Source organism: Spea bombifrons, chromosome 2 (assembly GCF_027358695.1).
Source record: "Spea bombifrons isolate aSpeBom1 chromosome 2, aSpeBom1.2.pri, whole genome shotgun sequence".
NCBI lineage: Eukaryota > Metazoa > Chordata > Amphibia > Anura > Pelobatidae > Spea > Spea bombifrons.
The window spans coordinates 49,640,471-49,663,054 of NC_071088.1; the positions used below are offsets into that span (position 1 = coordinate 49,640,471).

The following is a 22,584-nucleotide window of genomic DNA, read 5'->3' on the forward strand; positions in this document are numbered from 1 at the left end:
CGCGACCCAAAAATAACCTCAGATGAGGGAGTGGAAAGGCTGTCCGTGGGCTGCAGCATGAAGAGGGGAGGAGCAATCAGAGAAAAACTTTATTCACCTCCCACTAGGAGCAGACAGCGACCGCAAACCAATCAAGCAACTTGCTTTGCGGTCGGGGAGTAATACTAAAGAACATGCCGGACCAGAGGCTACCTGATGGCCCTGATTGTTGCGGCCGCGGTCCTGACAGCCTGCTGCTCGCGGATTGCCGCTGGAATGTGTAAGGCAGCCCCAGGAAAGAGAAATTTTCCCAGTATGCCTCCAGTCCGGCCCTGACCCTCCGCGACCCACTGAAGACAGGGTCGCGACCCACTTTTGGGTCACGACCCATGAGTTGAGAACCACTGTCCTGGATAATAACAACAGAATTGATCAAGGAAACATGGACGGGGAAGAGAGGAGAAATTGTGGACCCCTTTGGTTAATAATGGGTGCTTCAGACCCAGTTTTGATTTTGTTTTAATGTATTTAATTTTAATGTAACGGGATATTATTTTGTGAGATACAGACCAGGACATGCCAGTTCATTGTGCAATTACATGTCCTCCCCTGTAACTCACAAAAAGTGTAGACATTCACAAGCCCTTACAAACAATTTGCAGGTTAGTGGATTAGCAACATGTTTAGTTAAATCAGTCAGATTCCTCAGGTCCCCTCACTCACTTCATTATGCATTATAAAGGGTGAGCTCAGCCCTTATTGCTGGAGAAACATGCCAGTATTCTGCATTACAATGAATAGTAAAGCAAGACAGTTGAATATGCAACTTTTCTGCAACCCCCCGAAACATCTCCTTTGAATGAAAATACCCATTACATTCATTAAAAGTATTACACTTACATATAGTCAAAAGCGCCAAACAAAAATCTATCCCACCACATGATTGTTCTTCCTGGGTTACTTTTTTGTCAGTTTTTAATTTTTCCTCTTTTTTTAATTCTTCATGTTCTTTGGAGCATGGAATTAAACTGATATTTTTGTGTATTGGTGGTTAGTCCCTTCCTGGCAAAACACAGATAAGGCAACCCTGGAAACACCTACGTGCAAGGACAGCAAGACAATCACTGAGACTCTCGCCTTCATGGTGGTTGGGTATAGCTTATCACAGCTACGGGGGAGTGGCTAGAGGCAGTGATCTAAGCCCTGTAGGGAAGTGTGAAGTGACAGGTGACACCACTGGGTAGTTAGCCAGAAAGTGGAGGAATAGGATAAAGGGCTGGGGCCCTCTGGGCTGGTGCTCTGCAGCTGGAAGGTAAATTTTGGTCTGGATAGCTCGCTGTAGTTTGGGACAAGATCTTCAGGAAGGGGCTAAAGGTTAAAGCCGTAGCCAAATTATTATGGTTAAGGTTAATTTGTTAATTGTATGTTGCTATCCAGTCAAGTGTTTTGTTCATTAACCCTTTATTTCTCGGTTACTAAATCCATGGCCTTCTATAGCCAATGTATCTTATTTGGGGTAGATAAGGAAAGGTAACTTGGCTATGCCCTAGTCATGGTTCGGCTTACTTTGCAACAGTATAGGACTCATTACCTACCTTCTTTACCATAATGTATATGTTATTAGGTCTAGCATCTTGTGTGTTCTTTGTCTTGTCAACCTTAACAGCTTTATTTTGTGTTGAATGCTATTTTTAGATTAGAACCTCCTTTTGTCCTTGCTGCCTGATTACTTCCATTAGGAGGCTATGATAATTATTTCTGAGTTGCTATACTAATTGTTATTAACAAAAAAGGTTAACAAAGTGTACATGGGTAAATAGCAAGCATACAGTGACACTACATATAACTAAATAATCAAAGTGATAAGACTACAAACATTTCAGGGAGTGTACAACATCTCTCCCAGATATGGAATTTGAGAAATAGATTAGATATACCAGGTGTTTTTATGATAAGCATTTGGTTACCAATGTCAAATAACGGGACACAAGCAAAAAGGGCCATCTTGCAGTATATACATATTGCTGAATTTGTGAAGAGCATAAATAGTCCAAGTGGATTTCTCTTTAGTCTGGACATTTGTTTAAGTAGTTGGTTTAAGAGTAGTAATCTATCTGCCATGATCAGAGATCTGAGAATGAGCTATGGTATACATCTTTCCCTCAGTAATACTGAATACTTGAGTTGCTTAATATTACAAATACATGTCTTCAACACCTTCTGTTTGTTTCTAAATAACCTTTTGGGCTTATGCAAGCAAATGCTAGTGCTTTTTATTTTTTTTATTTAATCTGTTATAACTTTATTATTGGTAAATGTATGCAATTGCCTTTGATATCTATTTAAGTGAACTGCCACTTTAATTCTTGACAATGACAAGTAGGAATTAAAGTATTTTTTTATATTACAGAAAATAATATGTTTTATCTTGTTTTCAAGTGGATAAAAAAGAACTTGAGATGAAAAATAAAAAAGTAAAAGTGAAGAATAACTCTGGAGCGCATACCAACGCAGTAAAAAAGGATGGAAAACACAAAAAAAAAGGTACATTTTTATAGCACATTAAACTCACTAACGCAGAACTAGAATTACAGTGCCATCGCCTTCTTTTATTTAAGACAAATATGTTGCCATCTAATTTGCTACATTTGTTGTGGTGTACTGTACAAAAGCCAGATGACAGTAAAAAAAAGCCAAGCTCCTTAAATGGAAGATATCGGGGATTATTACCTTGCACCCAATTCATTGAAATATTTTTTTTTCTCTCAGGACAAGAGGTTGACAATGAAAGTTCACATTTCAGTTCAAAGAATCTAAAGTCATCAATGGAGGAAACAAATTCAATGTTTATGACCAAAGCTGATGCAGCTAAAGATTTGAAAACTAAGAAAAAGGGTAACAATTGGTGTGCTTTCCAATTCACAAATACAGAGTTTATTACAAATTAAATGGTTTTACATTTTAAGGCAAGCTGTTCTGTATGGTGCATTTAGTTAAGAACTATTAACAAACTCGCTATATAATGCAGTGATCTCCTTATATTACCCTCCAACAGCTGCTTTAAATTCTAATGTGGAGGAGGAAGAAAAACCAGTCAAGAACACAAATAAGAAAGGGAAAAAGGGAAAGAAATCTAAAAAGGTAAGTGTCCCCAAATAACAAAATAAAATTTTTTACAATCAGTAAAACAGATTCTCATAAGCATTTTTAGAAGAAAAATGTGTGTGGTTATATTAGCCTAGATTGTAAGCTTGTTTGAGCAGGTGTGTTATATACTACTTGTTATGTCTTGTCCACCCATTGTACATAACTATGGACCATGATGGACCATGCTTTTTTTCTGCACGTTATGGGGCAATAAGTACCAGTAGCGTTATGCTATTTCAAAACCATTTTTTCCCCAAAGCTGGTCATTTTGTCCCATATCCTATTTCAGGTATCTTTGAAGCTGGCCAATACAACTTACCCCATCAAACCAAATATTTTTGAAAACTAAACACCCCAAGGTATTTGAAATGCTGGTATTTTAACTCTTTCCATGCACTAATTTTACCACCAGCCTTTGTCAAACTTTATGGTAGTGTCACGGAACCGGGTCCCTACAGATGACTGCATTGACCCAGCGGCCCAAAGATTGTGTGCAGGAGTTACGGTGCAGTAGCGGAGTTGGACAGGGCCTGGCGCAGGGCGACCACACTCACCCGGGTGTTGAGCACCTAGGGTTGTGCAGCCACATACCAGCACCCTGACATAGCAGCAGATGTAGTCTAAAATGAAACAAAGTGATATCCTGCAGGCACCCTGGAACAAGCATGAGACATAGCACTAGACTATGATAACATTATATAAATATACTCGGGGCCAATACAAACCATTGTATGGAAATCTGTTCATAAACAGGACTATGCATAGGACACGTGGTCATGCGTTTAGACTGGAAGAAAGGAGATTTAGTCTAAAGCAGAGGAAAGGGTTTTTTTTACAGTAAGGACAATAAGGATGTGGAATTCTCTGCCTGCAGAGGTAGTTTTATCAGAGTCTGTACAGACATTTAAACAGCAACTGGATGTATACTTGGAAAAACATAATGTTCGGGGATATATTCTTTAATTATGGGGAAACAGCTTATTGATCCAAGGAGAAATCTGACTGCCATTTTGGGGTCAAGAAGGTTTTCCTTGGTTAGTGCAAAATTGGAAAGAGCCAAACTGGGTTTTTTTTTGCCTTCTTTTGGATCAACAGCAACTAGTTAACCGATATAGGAAAAGCTGAACTTGATGGACGCATGTCTTTTTTCATCCTATATAACTATGTAACTATATAACTATGACTCACGTGCAGGATGCGAGTATGGAAGCTAAGCAAAGTATATAGCAGAAACATAACAAGCAAGGGGGACAGAGCGAGCAAGATCCAGAGAGAGCAAGCAAGAAACATAACCAAACAAGACATACATAATACAGGCAGGGCCGGCCCTAGGGGTGTGCGACCTGTGCGGCCGCACAGGGCACCATTGCAACAGGGGTGCCTGCCCGGGACTTAAATTAAAACATCGTTTTTTTGGTTTTTTTTTTACTTTATTTAACATCCTCCATGTTAAACAAAGTTTTTTTTAGCAATCACACTCCTATCATGCCAAGTCAGCTAGTACAGGCTGGAATCTGGGTATGCCTGGGCATGATAGGAGTGTGATTGCTGTTAACATATTGTTATTTAAATTTTTTGTCCTATTCTGGTGTGTTACTTACTTTAAATAAAAGTGTGAGATTTTTTTTATGGTGTGGGGGGGTCATATTTGGTTTCGGCCAGGTAAATGCTGCATTTTCTGTTTCAGTCCAGAATTTTCGTTTCGGTGCATCCCTACTACTAAGCCAGACAATGAAGTGTTAGGCCTACACCACATCAATGTTTGGCTTAGTATATAGTGATAGGAGTTATGCTGCACTATTGTCAATGTCTGGCTCAATGTATAGTGAAAGGTATTACGCTGTACCACCGTCAATGTCTGCCTCAGTATATAGTGATAGGTGTTATGCTGTACCGCCGTCAATGTCTGCCTCAGTATATAATGATAGAAGCTATGCAGTTTTAAAGTATGTGTGTGTGGGGTGCCACATACAGGATCCACCCGCCAAATACTCTAGGTACACTCCTGCATGCGAGAATTTTTGTGAAGATAAAGAATTGCATTTTGTGACAGTGGGGATTTTTACATGTTACCATATTTGTTTTTATTTTTTTGAACATTTTTGAACATAAAGGGGTGAAAGGAGACACAGTGCTGCCTTTTGCTCTATGTGAGTGCCCATTTAGAAGTATCCACCCTTAACTGATATGGAGCACTAGACTTGCACCTACGTATTTGTACAAATTTTAATTTTAATGAAAGTTGCCACTTTCGTTAATTCATACGAATGTCAGAAAACAAACATAGACCTCCTAAAGCAATTTTAAATTTGCCTTTCATTGCCTTTTCACTCTCACTGACTCTCTTACACACACACACTTTCTCTCAATGTCTTCCTAAGCTCTCCTACCACTTCTGTGCCCCTGTCTCCTTTTCCCCAAGCTCTACTTCTTTTGACTCCTCTTGTTCTGCCTTCATTCTCTGTGTCACGGAGCTGGATAGTCTGACTGACTACCTCCGCTGACTTGTGCTCCCTTAGTCTGGGACAACACACTCTTTAACTGGTTTCCCAGTCACTAGCCGAGACTCAATGTAGGGTATAACATTCAGAAACCTTTATTGTACACAGGCACAGATATATATCTTCACATAATCACATCAACACACAGAATGAGATCTCTGAGTACTATAACCACCCCCTTTAGCTGGGGTATTCAGGTCTCTCAGGAACAATAGGGAAGATAAAAGGATCCACAAACAGACCCCAACCTCTGATATCTTCCTCCGATCACCAGGCAGGAGCCCTGGCTGTGCACCCTGTGGGGATAATCCTGCCTGCTTCACAGATGGCATAGTGGGGCAGGAGGCTATTCTGGCCGCCCAATAGTTCCAAAAGGAAAACCTGTATGTCCTGGTACTGGGCCTGGAGGTGTGAGCGGCAGAGGGGCAGCTTCTGGGTCTGGGCAATACGAAAAAATCTCATCAACGATTTCTACCCATAGCCATCCCTCAGCATTCAAGCATCCTCCCTTTCCGGTTTCAGGCCCTTTTGTTTGGTCTGTCAGCAGTCCCAGGTTCTTCACGAAACTTCTGGCAGTGGTGGCAGCTCACTTCGGGCTCCAAGGAATTTCTGTCTTTTCTTACGTAGACGATTAGCTTATCCATGCCAGTTCGGCTCCTGCTCTCCAGTCGCATTTTTCCAGAGCGGTCGAGACCTTGCAGGAGCTCGGATGGATTCTGAATTGGGACAAGTCCAGCACCATTCCCTCTCAGCAAGCCATGTTCCTGGGTCTACATCTGGATTCTCACTCGGGAAAGGCTTTCTTCCACCTTTCAAGATCGACACCTGAGGATTCTCCAGAATTTTCTTTTGCATCGGTGGAACGGGAACCTGCTCGTCCTGGACAAGCTCATCCGCCTACCCGCTTTTGTCACAGCATCTCTCACTTGGTGCCTTCGAAGAGACGCCCTAGCTGCAGGGAAAGGAAACCCTAACCACCGACGCAAGCATCAGAGGATGGGGGGGCACTTATCAAGACAGCTTTCCTAAAGGCCTTTGGTCTCCTGCTGTTCAGCCCCTTCCTTCCAACTGTCTGGAATTGCTTGAGGTGGAAAACGCCCTGCGTCATTAGGAGCTGCAGATGTAAGGCAAGAACATCCTGCTATGCTCCGACAATCGGTCAGTTGTAGCGTATATCAACAAGCAAGGAGGTACCAGGAGCCCTTGTCTGCTGCACATATCTCTCAGGATCTTCTTTTGGGCGGAAGCCCATTGTCACGGAACTGGGTCCATACAGACGACTGTAATGACCCAGAGCGTCCAAAGATGGAGTTCAGGCAGTAGTGGAGTCAGACAAGGCCTGGTGCAGGTCGACTGCACTCACCAGGGTGGGCATCTAGGGTTGTGCGGCCACATACCAGGGCCCTGACATAGCAGCTGATGTTGTCCAGAACAAAGCAGAACTTGGAGATATCCTGCAGGGACCCTGAAGCAGGCATGAGACATAGCACTAGAATCACGTGCAGGATGGTGCAGGCTGGGAGTAGGGAAGCTAAGCAGAGTAACAACAGAAACGTAGCAAACGAGGACAGAGCAAGGAACAGGGAAACCGAGCAAGAAACATAAATCAGACAAGACATACCTGGTAAAGAACACAACTAAGGACAGGGAACAAGGCAAGGAACACAGGGGATGGATTGAGGAGACGGAATCCTCAGACACTTCTCCTTTAAGCAAGGATAGGACATCTTAACTGGGACATGGAGAGAGGAATCAAAATGCTCAGATGATTCAGGGAAAAGAGGGCAAAGGTACAATAAGAGACAAACACACATGAATACATGAACTAGCCTAGGACTATATGATAACAATTGGAGATTCCGTCACATCATATGGCCATAGTATGCTTAGCCCACCACTACGCCAAAGAACTCCAATATTCGGTGGGTCCTAATGGACCCTGACACCCATTATATTACCCTGACCGCTATTCACTTTAAGGGGTCATTGGACACTCCTGTCCTGCGTGGCGAGTGTTCACTGAATCCTGCGGTCTTCAGGCTCCTGGAGTGGGAACTGCCCGAGATCGACCTGATGGCTTCCAGAGACCACGCTTAGGTCCCGACCTTCTTTTCCCTCGATCCACAGGACCATCCTTTGGGTATATCAACTTCAACGTCAGGACTCCACTGAGACTTCCTGCTCAGAAGACCTTCTTCATCATGGCCAATTTCTCCACCCAAAACCTGAGATCTTCCAGCTGACGGCCTGGATGCTGAACAAAAGATTTTTGAGGGCTCAAGGTTTCTCCATTCCTGTGGCCGAGACTCTTTTTTGTCGTAGGAAAAGGATTACCTCCCTCAAATACTTTAAGATCTGAAATTTTTGCAGGAAGGTTTTGACCTTGGCCTTCAACCCTCTTCTATCAAGGTCCAGATCTCAGCCATCAGTGCCTTACTGGGATTTTGATAACTGGCATCATTGGCAGTTATCAGATGTTTCGCTAAGGCCATCGTCCGCATACGTCCTCATCCAGTCACCAAGATGGTTCCTTAGGACCTTAATCTGGTTCTTTTTTGAGCCCCTACAGTCTGTATCCCTACACTTGATATATCTGAAGACTGCGTTTTTGGTGGCCATTACCTCAGTTAGACGCATTGGTGAACTTCAGACTCTGTCTATGAAGGAATTTTTTCTTTTTTTCCGGATAAGGTTGTGCTTTCTCTGCCTCCTGAATTTACACCCAAGGTGCAGTCAGCCTTCCACAAGAACCAGGAAATCGTGTTACCCACCTTTTTTCCATTGCCCAGATCATCTGGGGAAGAGGCCCTTCACACTCTAGACCATGAGGTGCTTCACCATCTATCTGGAACGGACTCTGCTACTGAGGAAGTCCTCTCGCCTATTGTGGCCTCATCCGGTCCTAACAGGGGATTGAGCATTTCCACTTACTCCATTGCTATCTGGATTGTGTCGGCCATCAGTTTGGCATATTCTGCAGCCGGTCAGTCTCCCCCATAATGAATCTGGGCCCACTCTACTCGGGCAGTATCCACCTCTTTACCAGATCTGTAGGACTGCTACCTGGGGAAGTCTCCATAACTTTGCCCAGCATTAGACTCAATAGCATGGCTAAGGAAGACTCTGTTTTTGGCCAGAAAGTCTTGGAAGCCATTTTTTCTTCCTCTTAATGTTTTTTCCCACCTTTTTTAAGTGATTGAGTCCTGCCCTATCTCAGGTACAAGTAGAACTTACTGTTTCAGTAAAGTATTTGACCCTTTCCCTGATAGGAGACTCATAAAAAATAAAATATTGTCTTTGGGTTTGGCTGTGACGCAGACAGAAGTAATAGTATTTTTACTAGCAAGGTTGTGGCTTTTATTAGAAATATTAGTAGGCCTGTATATTGTCTGCAGCATAGTAGACATTCCTGGTGTAATGAGCCAAATGACAACTTATTTTTGTTCTAATTGTTTAGCTTTTTTAATTAATTTTAGCAAAAAGCACTCAAAGCCTGCAATACACTCCTCCATCTTCCCAACAACAACTGAAGCCCAAGCAAACTTGAAACTTTTACTGATGTTTTTATTTGTTAAAATTTATGTCACGTCTGTCACTAATTACTCCCCATTAAACCTTTCTAAATCTTTTCCCTCTCCATCTACCTTCACAGCTACCCCAGTACCTCAGCACTAAACCTCTATATGTGAAACCTGCCTGTGTTTGGTCTGCTACTTCTGTCCCCCACATATTCTTCCCTATTCCTATCACTGTCAACCACTAAACTCAACCAACATGCACAACCTAAACAATTTTATTCCTATCATCTCTTACTCATCTCTAACCAGAAACCCCCTCCCGTCTTTAACTGCGCCCTATGGAATGCCCGCTCAGTATGCAACAATCTGGTTTGTATACATGATGTTTTTATCTCCCATGCTTTTAACCTCCTAGTACCTACTGAAACCTGGATCTGGACCTGGAAGGCCCATGATACTACCGCCTCTGCTGCACTCTCCTTCGGAGGATTACGCTTCAGCCACACTCATAGGCCTGATAGCAAATAGGGTGGGGTGCAGGCATCCTTCTCGCACCTCACTGCACCTTCCAGCATATACGAAGCCCTCCCTCCCTCTCATTCTGTTCCTTTGAGGTTCACACAATCCGTCTTTTCTCTCCGCTCTCTCTTCAAATTGCAGTAATATCGCCCTACAGGTCCTACCACACAATTCTTTGACCACTTTTCTGCCTGGCTCCCTTTCTTCCTCTCTCCTCATATCCCCTGTCTTTTGGGTGATTTTAACATTCCTTTGGAAATATCTAACAACTCTGTTGGCTGTAAACTTCTGACATCCTCTTCTGGTCTTTCTCAGTGGACTAATTCCCCTTCACACACTGAGAGACACTCACTTGATCTGGTTTTCTCCAGATCATGCTCCCTTTCAGATTTCTCCATCTCTCCCTTCCCTCTGTCTGACCACCACCTTGTAACCTTTTCTCCAGTGCTAACCCCTAACAAAACAAAGTTGCAGTGCTCCCCTCATATTTGTAGGCCATTACCAGATGATACCATTACCCAACTGTCAGCCTCATTAGAACCTCTTACCTTCCATTTTAACCCTTTCCTGCCCAGAAGCAGCATAGCGCCAATTACTAAATGTTACCCCCGACAATTGAAACACCAACTGTGGCATACCAAAACCACACGCTTTCTTCCGAAGTGCTGCCGCACGGCTGAACACTACTTCAGAAAATACAAATCCAGTGAAGACTTTACTCACTATAAATGTATGCTTCGCACCTACAACTCTGCCCTCTCTCCACTCTCATATCCTCCCTTTCTTCCAACCCGTGATGCCTTTTTTCTACCTTCAACTTCCTTCTCTTTCCCTCCATACCCACAACACAAACCTCTCACTGCCCAAGATCTAGCTACCCACTTCAGAGACAAGATCGAGACTATTAGACAAGACCTCTCTTCTTTACAACCCCCTCCTACACCACCCATAACCACTCTTTCCACTCATCCCGTACTTACTGCCTTTTCCCCTACTACCGAAAAAGAGATAGCCACTCTTCTTTCTTCCTCTCACCCAACAACCTGTCCCCTTGACCCCATCACACCTCAAAGTCTCTATGTCCATCTCTTGGTCCTTCACTTACCCACCTATTTAATCTTTCTCTATCATCTGGAATTGTACCAACAGCCTTTAATCACACCCATCCTAAAAAATCCTTCCTCAGATCCCATCTGTCTGACTAACTACCGTCCTGTCTCTCTGCTTCCTTTTACGTCTCAGTAAGGCGATTATACACAATCCGTTCAAGCAACTAACTTCCTCTCCTCCAATTCCCTCCTTGACCATCAACAGTCTGGTTTCAAACCCCTTTACTCTACTGAAACGGCTCTAACAAAATTCTTCAATTACTTGCTCTCTGCAAAAGCAAAAGGTCACTTATCAATTCTAATACTCTTGGATCTCTCTGCTGCTTTTGATACTGTTGACCACCACCTTCTTCTTGACTCACTTGTTTTCTACAGGCATTCGAGATACAGCTCCCTCCTGGATCTCCCCATATCTGTCTAATCGTTCCTTCTCTGTCAGCTTCTCTGGCAAGACATCATCACCCCTTCCACTTTCGGTTGACGTCCCCCAAGGTTCAGTCCTTGGCCCTCTGCTGTTCTCTCGTTATACTTCATCTCTTGGCAAATTAATCAACTCATTTGGCCTCCAGTATCATCTATATGCAGATTACACCTAAATCTAGCCGTCTTTTCCTGATCTCTCTCCATCTCTCATGTCCCATATTACCAATTGCTTGTCTGCTATTTCTTCATGGATGTCACAACACTACCTGAAACTTAATCTTTCTAAAACTGAACTTATTATCTTCCCTCCTTTCACCTCCACACCACTACCTGAATTCTCTATCATCATTAACAACATGACTATCTCTCCTACTAACCAGGCCCGATGCCTTGGGGTCATCCTCTCCTTCATCCCTCACATTTGGTTCCTCACCAGATCCTACTGCTTGCACCTAAAAACATCACTCCCATCCGCCCATTCCTCACCCAAGAATCCACAAAAACTCATTCACTTCATTCACTTATCATAATTTCCCATCTTGACTACTGCAACTCTCTTCTGGTTGACATTCCACTGCCTCGACTCTCTCCTCTATGGTCTGTCCTAAATGCTGCTGCTCGGCTTGTCTTCCTTGCATGCCACTCCTCTTTTGCTTCCCCACTTTGTGAAACCCTCCACTGGCTCCCTATTTCCTTTAGCATTAAATGTAAAATCCTGGTACTAACATATAAGGCCCTCCATAACACTGCTCCTCCATAAATTTCTGCCCTCATAAGCAAATACTCTCCCACTGGACCCTTACACTCTTCCCAGGGGCTAAGGCTCTCCTCACTTATCACCTCTTCCTTTTCCCGTCTACAAGATTTTACTTGGGCTGCCCCATATGTCTGGAATCTATTTCCACTGAACCTTCAGCATTCACCCTCCCTCCCAACATTCAAGAAACATCTCAAAACCCACTTCTTCAGAGAAGCATACCATCTTAGCTGCTAGAACTTCCTTGTCATTGATACAACCACCACACTACCTCTCATGCTTTCTCTGTGCCTTATGTTTGTCACCCCATTCCCTCAAGATTGCAAGCTTGCCATTCTCCGAGGGTTGAGGCTGTTTATTGTCACAAAAAAAGTATCTTGCTTTGTCCATTTTAGAGGTGCTAATCTGACTTTGGGGAGCTTAGAATCAAGGGTCTCTTCCCAAATGGCTGCTGCTCCAGTGGATCTATCACTTTTGCTTTGCAGGGGTGCAAGGGGTTGTACATTTGGGTGGCACTACTGCCACTACTGCTGGGATTTTCCATTATCATAAGCATGCCCTTTCATAATACATGGGGTGCCTGAAGCCACAATTTGGTGCGATTAATCCTTTTTAATAAAATATGCAAATTGAAATTCAATTAAATTGGTCTGACGTGATCTGTTCTTCACAAAACCGTGATCACTCCTACTGATGATATCATTGTTCACAATATATTCCTGTATGCCATCTCTTAATAAACTCTTAAACAATTTCCCCACCACAGATGTTAAGCTTACAGGTCTGTAATTTGTACAATGTGATCAGATCCCCTCTTAGACGTCTCTTTTCAAGTGAAAGCAAGTTCAGTTTTTCTAGTCTTTCTTCATAACTAAAATTCTCCATTCCTCTAACATTGTAGCCCACATTAACATTATCTGCACTTTCACCAGCTCTTTAACATCCTTCTTTAAAACTGATGCCCAAAATTGCACCGCATTTTCAAGGTGAGGCCTCACCATTGCTTTATAAAGAGGTAAAATTATATTTTCATCTAGTGATTTAATACTCCTCTTTATGCATGTCAATACCTTACTGGCTTTTCCAACCGCTGACTGGCACTGCACTTTGTTGCTAAGTCTATGGTCTACAATTATACCTAAGTCCTTCTCATTTTCTGCTTTTCCCAATGCAATGCCCTTAAGAGTGTGGGTTGCATACTTACACTTATATTGAATCTCATCTGCCACTTATTTGACCAGTACCCTAGTTTATCTAAATCATTCTGAAGAGACGCTACATCCTGATCAGACTTTATAACCTTACCTAATTTTGTGTCGTCAGCAAACACAGACAAGTGACTTCTAATATCTATTTCAAGATTATTAATACATAAGCTAGATAACTGGACCCAAGACAGAACCCTGAGCCACCCCACTTACCACAGTAGTCCATCTTGAGAATTTACCAACAACTCATTGCACCCTGTCACTAATCCAAACACAGGCATTTTCTCCAAGACCTATTTGTCCTAGCTTATACAATAACCCTTGGTGTGGAACAGTGTCAAATGCTTTTGCAAAATCTAAATAGACAACATCTACAACAACACCCTGATCTATACATTAACTCACAACATCCACATTGATTTTTGTTTCTTTCTTGTGGATTTATTTTCCTAATGGTACATGTGTAGAAATATATTTTTGAAGTGTGAGTTTAAATATATTCCACTTGTCCTCTGTGTCTCTTTGGACAAAAAGGTTATCCCAATTAATTATCTGCAAGCATGTCCTTAACTTAAATTTGCTTTTTGTAAAGTTAGGTGTCTTGGTGACAGTTACAGCAGTTTGCTTTTTACTATTAATTTCAAACTGCACCATATTATGATCACTACTTCCCAATTGCTCCCGTACTTGAATATTTGAAAACAGCTCTACATTGTTAATAAGCCTTCTTTCTAGTAGGTGCCTCTACTAACTGAGACATGTTCAACAAGTTCAAAACTCTCCTCCCTTTCACTGAATTACTAGCCCCAATATGCCAGTCAATGGCAGGGTAATTAAAATCTCCAATGACTAGAACATTACCCTGCTGTGCATATCAAGGCAGTTTTCATATTGTCTGGTATAGTAACATTTTCAAGAAAATTCTAAAAACAATTTAGTAGTAAGCTCTATACTCTGTTTTATTTTTCTTTATTATTGAAAATACTCTTTCGATGTCTGCATTGTGATGCGGCAGCACTAAAAGGTGTTTAGCACCTTTCCACAAGACAGGAAAATTTGTCAATATGGTTTGTTTTGTTCAACTGTACAAAGAGAGGTAACATGGTGTTAACAAATAATAAATAGAGCTCTGTCTTTGAATTACATAGTATATCCTGTCCCACGAGGGGCATCCCGGCAAGGGAGATTGTTAAAGCACATCGTGCAGACGTGCCGGCAGCGGAGGTTGTTTACGCGCATCGCCGCAGCCGGTGAACGTTCGCACGATGCGTTTTACCTCTGCCCCCAAGACATACCAGAGCAGACTCCCGGGTGTCTTGCGGGGCCGGCGGGGGACATCTACGCAAGACACCCGGGAGTCTGCTCTGGCAAGCCGGGGGGGGGCAGAGTGGCAGCATATCTCGAGGGGGGAGGACAGAATGGCAGCATATCTCGAGGGGGGGGACAGAGTGGCAGCATATCTCGAGGGGGGGGCAGAGTGGCAGCATATCTCGAGGGGGGAGGACAGAATGGCAGCATATCTCGAGGGGGGGAGGACAGAGTGGCAGCATATCTCGAGGGGGGGAGGACAGAGTGGCAGCATATCTCGACCGGGGGAGGACAGAGTGGCAGCATATCTCGACGGGGGGAGGACAGAGTGGCAGCATATCTCGAGGGGGGGCAGAGAGGCAGCATATCTCAAGGGGGGAGGACAGAGTGGCAGCATATCTCGACGGGGGAGGACAGAGTGCCAGCATATCTCGGGGGGGGGCAGAGTGGCAGCATATCTCGGGGGGGCAGAGTGGCAGCATTTCTCGGGGGGACAGAGTGGCAGCATATCTCGGGGGGGGGCAGAGTGGCAGCATATCTATTAAAAAACGTTTTCATTAAAAAAGCACCAAACATTTAGGCCTATATTCGGGTGCGGCCTATATCCGAGCCAATACGGTAAATAAAAGATAAAAATAATAATCTTATTGTTGCTGACCATGTCCATCCCTTTATGACCACAGTCTACTCATCTTCTGATGGCTACTTCCAGCAAGATAATGCGCCATGTCACAAAGCTCACATCATCTCAAACTGCTTTCTTAACATGACAATGAGTTCACTGAACTCCAATGGCCTCCACAGTCACCAGATCTCAATCCAATAGAGCACCTCTGGGAGATTTGCATCATGGATGTGCAGCTGAAAAATCTGCAGCAATTGCGTGATGCCATCATGTCCATATGGACCAAAATCTCTAAAGGAATGTTTCCGGCACCTTGTGGAACGTATGCCATGAAAAATGAAAGCAGTTCTGAAGGCAAAAGGGGGTCCAACACGGTACTAGCAAGGTGTACGCGACATATATAAATATATATATATATATATATATATATTTAAATATAGAAAGCATTCTGTCATTAATCAATATCACACCAAAATAGATATATGGTTATTCAGCAAAAAACAAAAATAAACAGCTTAAAATCAAGATATATGATATTTCTCAAACAACAAAATCAGATCAATTCTCAATCAATATAATAAAAATACCCAGACTAGTTTCATTAAAAGCAATCAAAAACAGTTTATTATTTCTTTTATTTATATAATTTATTTAAGAGCCAGTATAGTTTACAAAAAAATGTTCCTGTCAGCTCATGACCTTTATAAAGACTGTTTGCCAGTAGTACCTTTACAGGCACACCACTGGCAAACTGTGCATGCTTTTATTGCTAGATTCGCTAGACTTGCACTAGTTCTGCTAACCTTGTGAGTCGCAAGTCTCTGTTGTTGCCCTGCAATTTAAAATGGTGTCAGCATGACGGCTGTCACCCAGAGGATTTCCCCCTTTACCTGGAGGAAATCTGGGCGAAACCTGAAGAGTTCCCAGGTATGCCTATCTGGCTCCAGCCCCTGGCTAGCAGCATTCCATGTGGCAGAGGTAATAGTAATATCTAAAGGGACTTAACAAAAATACAGGAGGGAAGTTCTAGTGATTCCATACCCCATTAATATCAAAACTGCATTTATGGGTTACACTATGCTCTGTGTCCCAATTTGCAGGGCTAAAAGAGAGGTCTAAACTACATTATATGCAAGTACCGTATTTGCTCGATTATAAGACAAGGTTTTTTCAGAACAAATGCTCTGAAAAATACCCCTCGTCTTTTAATCGAGGTCGTCTTCTAATCAGACCTCAAATGAGGTCTAACTATGAGACTAAGATCCAGATCCCCCGCAGCGCTGCAGGGGACCTGGATCCTCCTGTCTGGTAACCTCAGCTGGTGCCGGCACTTACACTGGGCGTCTATCACCGATCGCTGGTGAAAGTGACGGCAGCAGCGGAGGCTGTCTACGTGCATCGTGCATACCTTCCCCGGCTGCCAGAGAGGAGAATTCCCTGCAGCACTGCGGGGAATTCTCTTCTCTGCCAGTTGGCGAACGTCCGCTCGATGAACGCAGATAACCCCCGCTACTGCTTGTACTTCCGCCTTAGCTTCTCTGATGGTGCACTGGTGGCACATGACCTTCCGGTGGCATATAGGGTGTTAAAAAGCATTTCTGAAGGCAAGGGGCATAAAGGTGTCATGACCACCCCCACACTGGCACTCACCGCAGAGGTTTTTCCACCCAAAGTACTACTACTGAAGGAGAAGCCCTTGGCAGCAGCACCCCCGGATTTAGATGATCCCAACAGCAAGGAGGCCAGGTAGAGATAGGTATATTGGAACGGAGTTGGATCAACAAGGTACAGGACGAGCGTAGAAAGATCCAGTAAGGATCTCCGCAGGGTAGGGGTTAGATGCCAAAAGAATAGTCAGGATAACTGGGTCAGTGCACAAAATCAGGTAGTCATACATGCCGGGGTCCAAATATGGCGTCATATTCCGGCGCTCAGCAGTGAAGCAGTGCGCACCACGGCAGAGCAGGAAGACAGAGGCTATGCACTCCTACCGCAGGACCTCTACAAGGTAAGTGAACTTAAAAGGGAGCAGAGGGTAGATAGTGAGAAGGGGGGAGAGAGGATAAATAGTGAGGAGGGGGTAGATAAGGCAGAAGGGAGGGAGAAGGGAGGAGATAGGGCAGAACGGAGAGAGAAGGGGTAGATAGGGAGAAAGGAGGGTAGCAATAATATAATAATAAATAAATATTGAAATAAAGAGTCAGAATGAGAGAGAGAGAGAGAGAGAGAATGGATTAATGTGTGGATGCATTGTGTGAATGAGTGACAGAAGTAATGAATTTGTGAGACTGCATTAATGAATATGTGTAAATAATTTGTGTGAAAGAATAAATGATTGTGTGAATGAAAGTGAATTAGTGAGTGAAATAGCAAAGATGGTATAAGCAGGGTGTTTAAGCATTGGAGACCTAGATGGCACAGGCAGGGTGTTTATGGGACAAAGATGGTACAGGTAGCGAGTTTATGGGACAAAGATGGCGTACACTCGGCTGTTTGGGGACAAAGATTGCACGTCCTATGTGTGTGTAATTTGGGTGCTGGTCAGGTTCTATGTGGTCAATGTGGACGCCAGGGCTGGCTTTGGTGTGTGTGTGTGCGACCTGTGATCTATGCCTGTAATTTAGGGGGTTTTATCTATACATTTAATGCTGAGTTTTTGTGTGAATTCCAAATTATCTATACCTGAAAAGCTGGGTTTTTGTGTTATTCTGTTAATCTTTACCTGCTATGCTATGTTTCCATACATACATTATGTTTACCTGCAAATACAGGATTTGTATGTCTTATTCAGTTTATCAATACCTGGAGTGCTGTTTCCATGTGGTGTTTATTTGATCTATACCTTCAGTGCTGAGTTTACATGTGATTTCCAGTTGATCTATACCTGCAAAGCTGAGTTTGTGTGTTCTGTTGATCTATACCTGCAATGTTATGTTTCCATACGTATGTATACCTGCAAATACAGGGTTTTTATGTCTTATTCAGTTGGACGTGCTGTTTCCATGTGTTGTTTATTTGATCTATACCTTAACTACAGGGAATAGGTAAAAGAGAGGTATGGTTTAGTGAATGAGGGGACAAAGGGACTCTGGGGATCATTACGGGGGAGAGGACCTCTCAATGTCACGGTGCAGTCAGAAGGAGGGAAGACTGTACTGACTCTCACAGTCTTCTCCTGATCTGCAGTCAGTGTGGCAATTTTTTTTTTTTGGTGTGGTAGCTGAGGGAGTGATTGCATGCTAGGGAGCGTGGAGCAGGGCTCAAGGAAATGCTTGGGTAGGGTCCAATTTTTTTCACTACAAAATATATTGGCAACAGGGTCTAATATTTATATATATATTGGCAGCAGGGGCATAAATTTATATATATTGGCAACAGGGGCTAATATTAATATATATAGGCTGCAGGGGCTAATATCAATATATATTGGCAACCGGGGCTAATATTTATACATATTAGCAGTAGGGTCTTATGTTTATATATATATCAGCAGCAGGGTATAATAGGCGCATGGGACACAGACAGCAGAGACAGGAGATGGGAGATCAACGACCTGCCTTGAGGAATTATCCGCATTGCAAAATTAAGATGACCTAAAAGAGATTGCAATTGAAGTTTGGAACAAGTTTCAGATCTCATGAAACTCTGGATTATATCCTGAATTCTCTGGAGTTTCACGCTAGGCAGGCTGGCCTCCATCCTATTAGAATCTAGCACTATCCCCAGGAATTCTAAAGTGGTAACTGGACCTGCCGATTTATGTTGGGCTACCGGGATATGAAGCTCATTGAATAATTCCAATAACTTCCGTAGACTGCACAGGGATACGTTGGGGGCCTCCACCAATAAGAAATCATCCAAGTAGTGGATCACTACCGGGCAACAGGAAGAATTCAGGAGGAGCCAAGTCAACATTTCAGCTAAGGAGTCAAAAAGTTTCGGGCTACTTGTAGAACCAAAAACTAATCGGGTTGCGAAATAGTAACCCCCCCCCCCATTTAATTCCATGAAGATGCCACAAATCTGGATGAATCGGTAGTAACTTGAAAGCATCTGTAATATCCGCCTTGGATAACCAAGCACCTTTCCCTGTGTTGACTATAGCCTGAATGGCGTTGTCAACGGAGGCGTATTTGAGCGAGAACTCCTCAGCCGGAATGAGGGAATTAATGCTGGGGCACGCCGAGGAATAAGGGGCAGACAAATCCACAATGAGTCTCTTTTTATTGGAGAATTTGCTAACAGCAATACCCAGTGGGCTAACCCTCCAAACCGGAAAGGGAGGGGAACAAAAGGGGCCGAAGATAAACCCTTTAGCCAGTTCTTGGGACAATAGCAAATTCACCGCATCTGGGTCCGATAAGGCTGACCTGAGGTTCGGGCATTCCCAAGACTCTTGGGGCATGGTTACTACACCTATATGGAAACCAAATGCCAAGCATTGGACCAGAAAATTTACTAAATCTGGGGAGGGGTGGAACTGTAACTTACCCAAAAGGCCCTCCACATTGATCGGGGATAGTGTCAGGACCGGGGTACAGGTTCTGGATCCGCGCTGCAGAATCAGCGCCCTCTGTAGGAGAGAGGACGTACTGCCACCAGGCACAGATCGTACACCACCAAGAATAATGTAAAGGTGGAACTCAGGAACAAAAATAAAATAATAATAATAACGGTATCCGAGGGGTCAGGCAAAAGAGTAGTCGGGGTCACAAGCAAAGAGGTCAGGTTCAAGCAGGAGTCAATACCAGAAAGCTTAATCAGGATTCAAACGCTAGTGAAAGGCAAAAAGGCACTAACACAGGCAATGGTGTAGTGCCAAATGAGGGTTTAAATATCCCTCCAACAATATGGATCCTCCTACCCTCCTAATTAGGGGGAGGAGGAAAAGGAATAAATGTGGCTTTAAGAGCGACATGAATATTCATTAGATTAGCTCTCACGACGTAGAGGCGCGCACCACGGAATTATCCCTCGAACTCGCCGGGGACGCGCGTCTCGCAGGAGAACGGACCCGGCGGCAGCTCACCGCGACGGCACGAGCAGGGAGCCGACTGCGCGGGCTGCGTCTCGGCGTCCCTGCCGGCAGCCCGACGGAGGAGGTAACACATAGTCATTGCTTAGGGAATAAAGTCCCAGGGCACATGGTCTGGGGGTGGGCCCTATGACATTTGATGCAAATGTGAAGAAGCCTGCACTGACTGAAATGGCAACCAGTGGTGTTGAAATTGTTGCATATCTGGGACCTGCCTAGAAATGAGATGGGTCTACCCAATTTATCATGAGTTTTGGAAAGTAATTGTCCTGGACGGGAGGGGGCAGACAAGGCGGACGAGCTACTGGAGGGGGGCTGTCGGGTTGTCAAAATGTACTACCATAAAGTTTGACAAAGGCTGGTGGTAAAATTAGTGTATGGAAAGGGTTAAAATAACAGCATTTCAAATACCTTGGGGTGTCTAGTATAAGAATATTTGGTTTGATGGGGTAAATTGTATTGGCTGGCTACCCGATACCCGAAAATAGGATATGTGGGCAGACTTTTTGACAAGTCAAAATTCCAGTTTGAAAAATGCACACCTCTCAAAAAGGGCCTTTCAGTCCCTGAACAACCTAACAAACCCATGCATGTGAGATGTTGCGGAACAAATATTGTATTTCGTTGTTTCGCAGTGGCATATACCAGGAGCGGTAAATTTATACCTGGAGTACAACATGTGTGGAAAAAAATACAAACATTTTTTACTACCATAAAGTTTGACAAAGGCTGATGGTAGAACTAGTGCATGGAAATAGTTAAAACACCAGCATTTGAAATACCTTGGGGTGTGTAATTTTTAAAAATATATGGTTTAATGGGGTAAATTGCATTGGCCAGCTTCAAAGATACCTTAAACAGCACATGGGGCAGAATGACTAGCTTTTGGGGAAAAATGGTTTTGAAATAGCAAAACGCTACTGGTATTTGTTGCCCCATAACGTCAGAAAAAGTAATTCTTTAACAAAAAATCACCATATTTTATCATTTTTTATAGTCGATTAGATGATATGGTAAAAATAATGGTATCTAAAGAAAGCCCTGTTTGTCCTGAAACAAACCAATATATAATATGTGTGGGTTCACAAAATGAGAGAGAAGAAAATTACAGCTAAAGAGCAACACTGAAAAATGTTAAGAGCCTTTGTCCCAAAATGTACTACGAGTAGGAAACAGTATTGTCATTAAGGGGTTAATAAGTCTTCTATGTTGGACAGTGTCAAAAGCTTTTCTGAAATCCAGATATGCAATGTCTACTGCACCACCATGATCAATTACTTCATTCACCCAATCAAAAAAATATATCAGATGATTTTGGAATAATCTTCCTGAGGTAAACCCATGTTGTTTTTGATCTTGAAACCCATGTGATGTCGTATGTTTAACAATCCTATCCTTTGACATAGTGTCCATTAAATTCCCCACTACAGATGTAAGACGTACTGGCCTGTTAACAATGATTTGTTAACAATAAATCCGTTAACAGTTTTGCTAGTACACCACCAAGCTCTTTTAATAACTTGGGTTGTATCCCATCAGGTCCCATTGACGTATTTGTCTTTAACCTCCGCCTTGATAAACTCCCATGTATCAAATGACTCAGTCCTTTTTTCTAACTTAGGTTCATTTTCTTTCATTTTCATTTGTAAAAACTGAACAGAACTTGTTGAGGCCGTCCGCTAGACCAGCAGTCCCCAACATTTTTGGCACCAGGGACCGGTTTTGTGGAAGACAATTTATCCACGGACCAGGGTCAGGGTGTTTTGGGTTTGATTCACGTGCATTACATTTATTGTGCATTTTACTTCTATTATTATTATTATTATTATTAATATATTATCTAATATTATATTTATTATTATTTCTAATACTCCACTTTCATTCTCTCACTCATTCTCACTCTTTATTTATTTTAATATTTTTACTACCCCCTTCTCACTATCTACCCTCTCCCCCTTTGAAGTTCACTTACCGTCCTAGGAGTCCTACGGCCTCTGCCTCCCTGCTCTGCCGCGGCGCGCACTGGTTCATTGCTGAGTGCCGGAATATGACTTCATATTCCGGGGCTCAGCATGAAATGCCGGCACACTAAGGGGTGCCGAGCAGTTGCTGAAAACTTCATGAGCGACCGCTAGGCGCCTCTCTCTCCTCCGCGTCGGAAAAAAAAAGATGACGTTTGAAGCCACTGATTCCGGGACATGCGGTCACCCTATCGTGCGGCCCAGTTGTTGTTATTCTGTCTCTCACTGTTCAAATAAACTTACCATTAAAATTATAGACTGATCATGTCTTTGTCAGTGGGCAAAGTACAAAATCAGCAGGGGATCAAATAGTTTTTTTCACTGTATAAAAAAACCCAATAGGCATAATTACATTTCTTATTCTTCAAGCACTTTTTGTTCTATTCTGGAAAACACCTGATGGGAAAATTTTAGCAATGTTTCATTGTTGATTT

General features: G+C 43.1%; 1 protein-coding gene across 2 annotated transcripts in view; it reads left to right on the top strand.

Moving 5' to 3' along the window:
• TULP1 (TUB like protein 1) overlaps window positions 1-22,584 on the top strand; it is a 158,677-nt gene that overhangs the window by 66,827 nt on the left and 69,266 nt on the right. For both annotated transcript variants that reach the window (XM_053457869.1, XM_053457870.1), the window contains exons 5-7: window positions 2,419-2,523; window positions 2,749-2,874; window positions 3,035-3,120. In XM_053457869.1, the coding sequence (XP_053313844.1) occupies window positions 2,419-2,523; window positions 2,749-2,874; window positions 3,035-3,120 (317 nt within the window). The remainder of the gene's footprint in view (window positions 1-2,418; window positions 2,524-2,748; window positions 2,875-3,034; window positions 3,121-22,584) is intronic.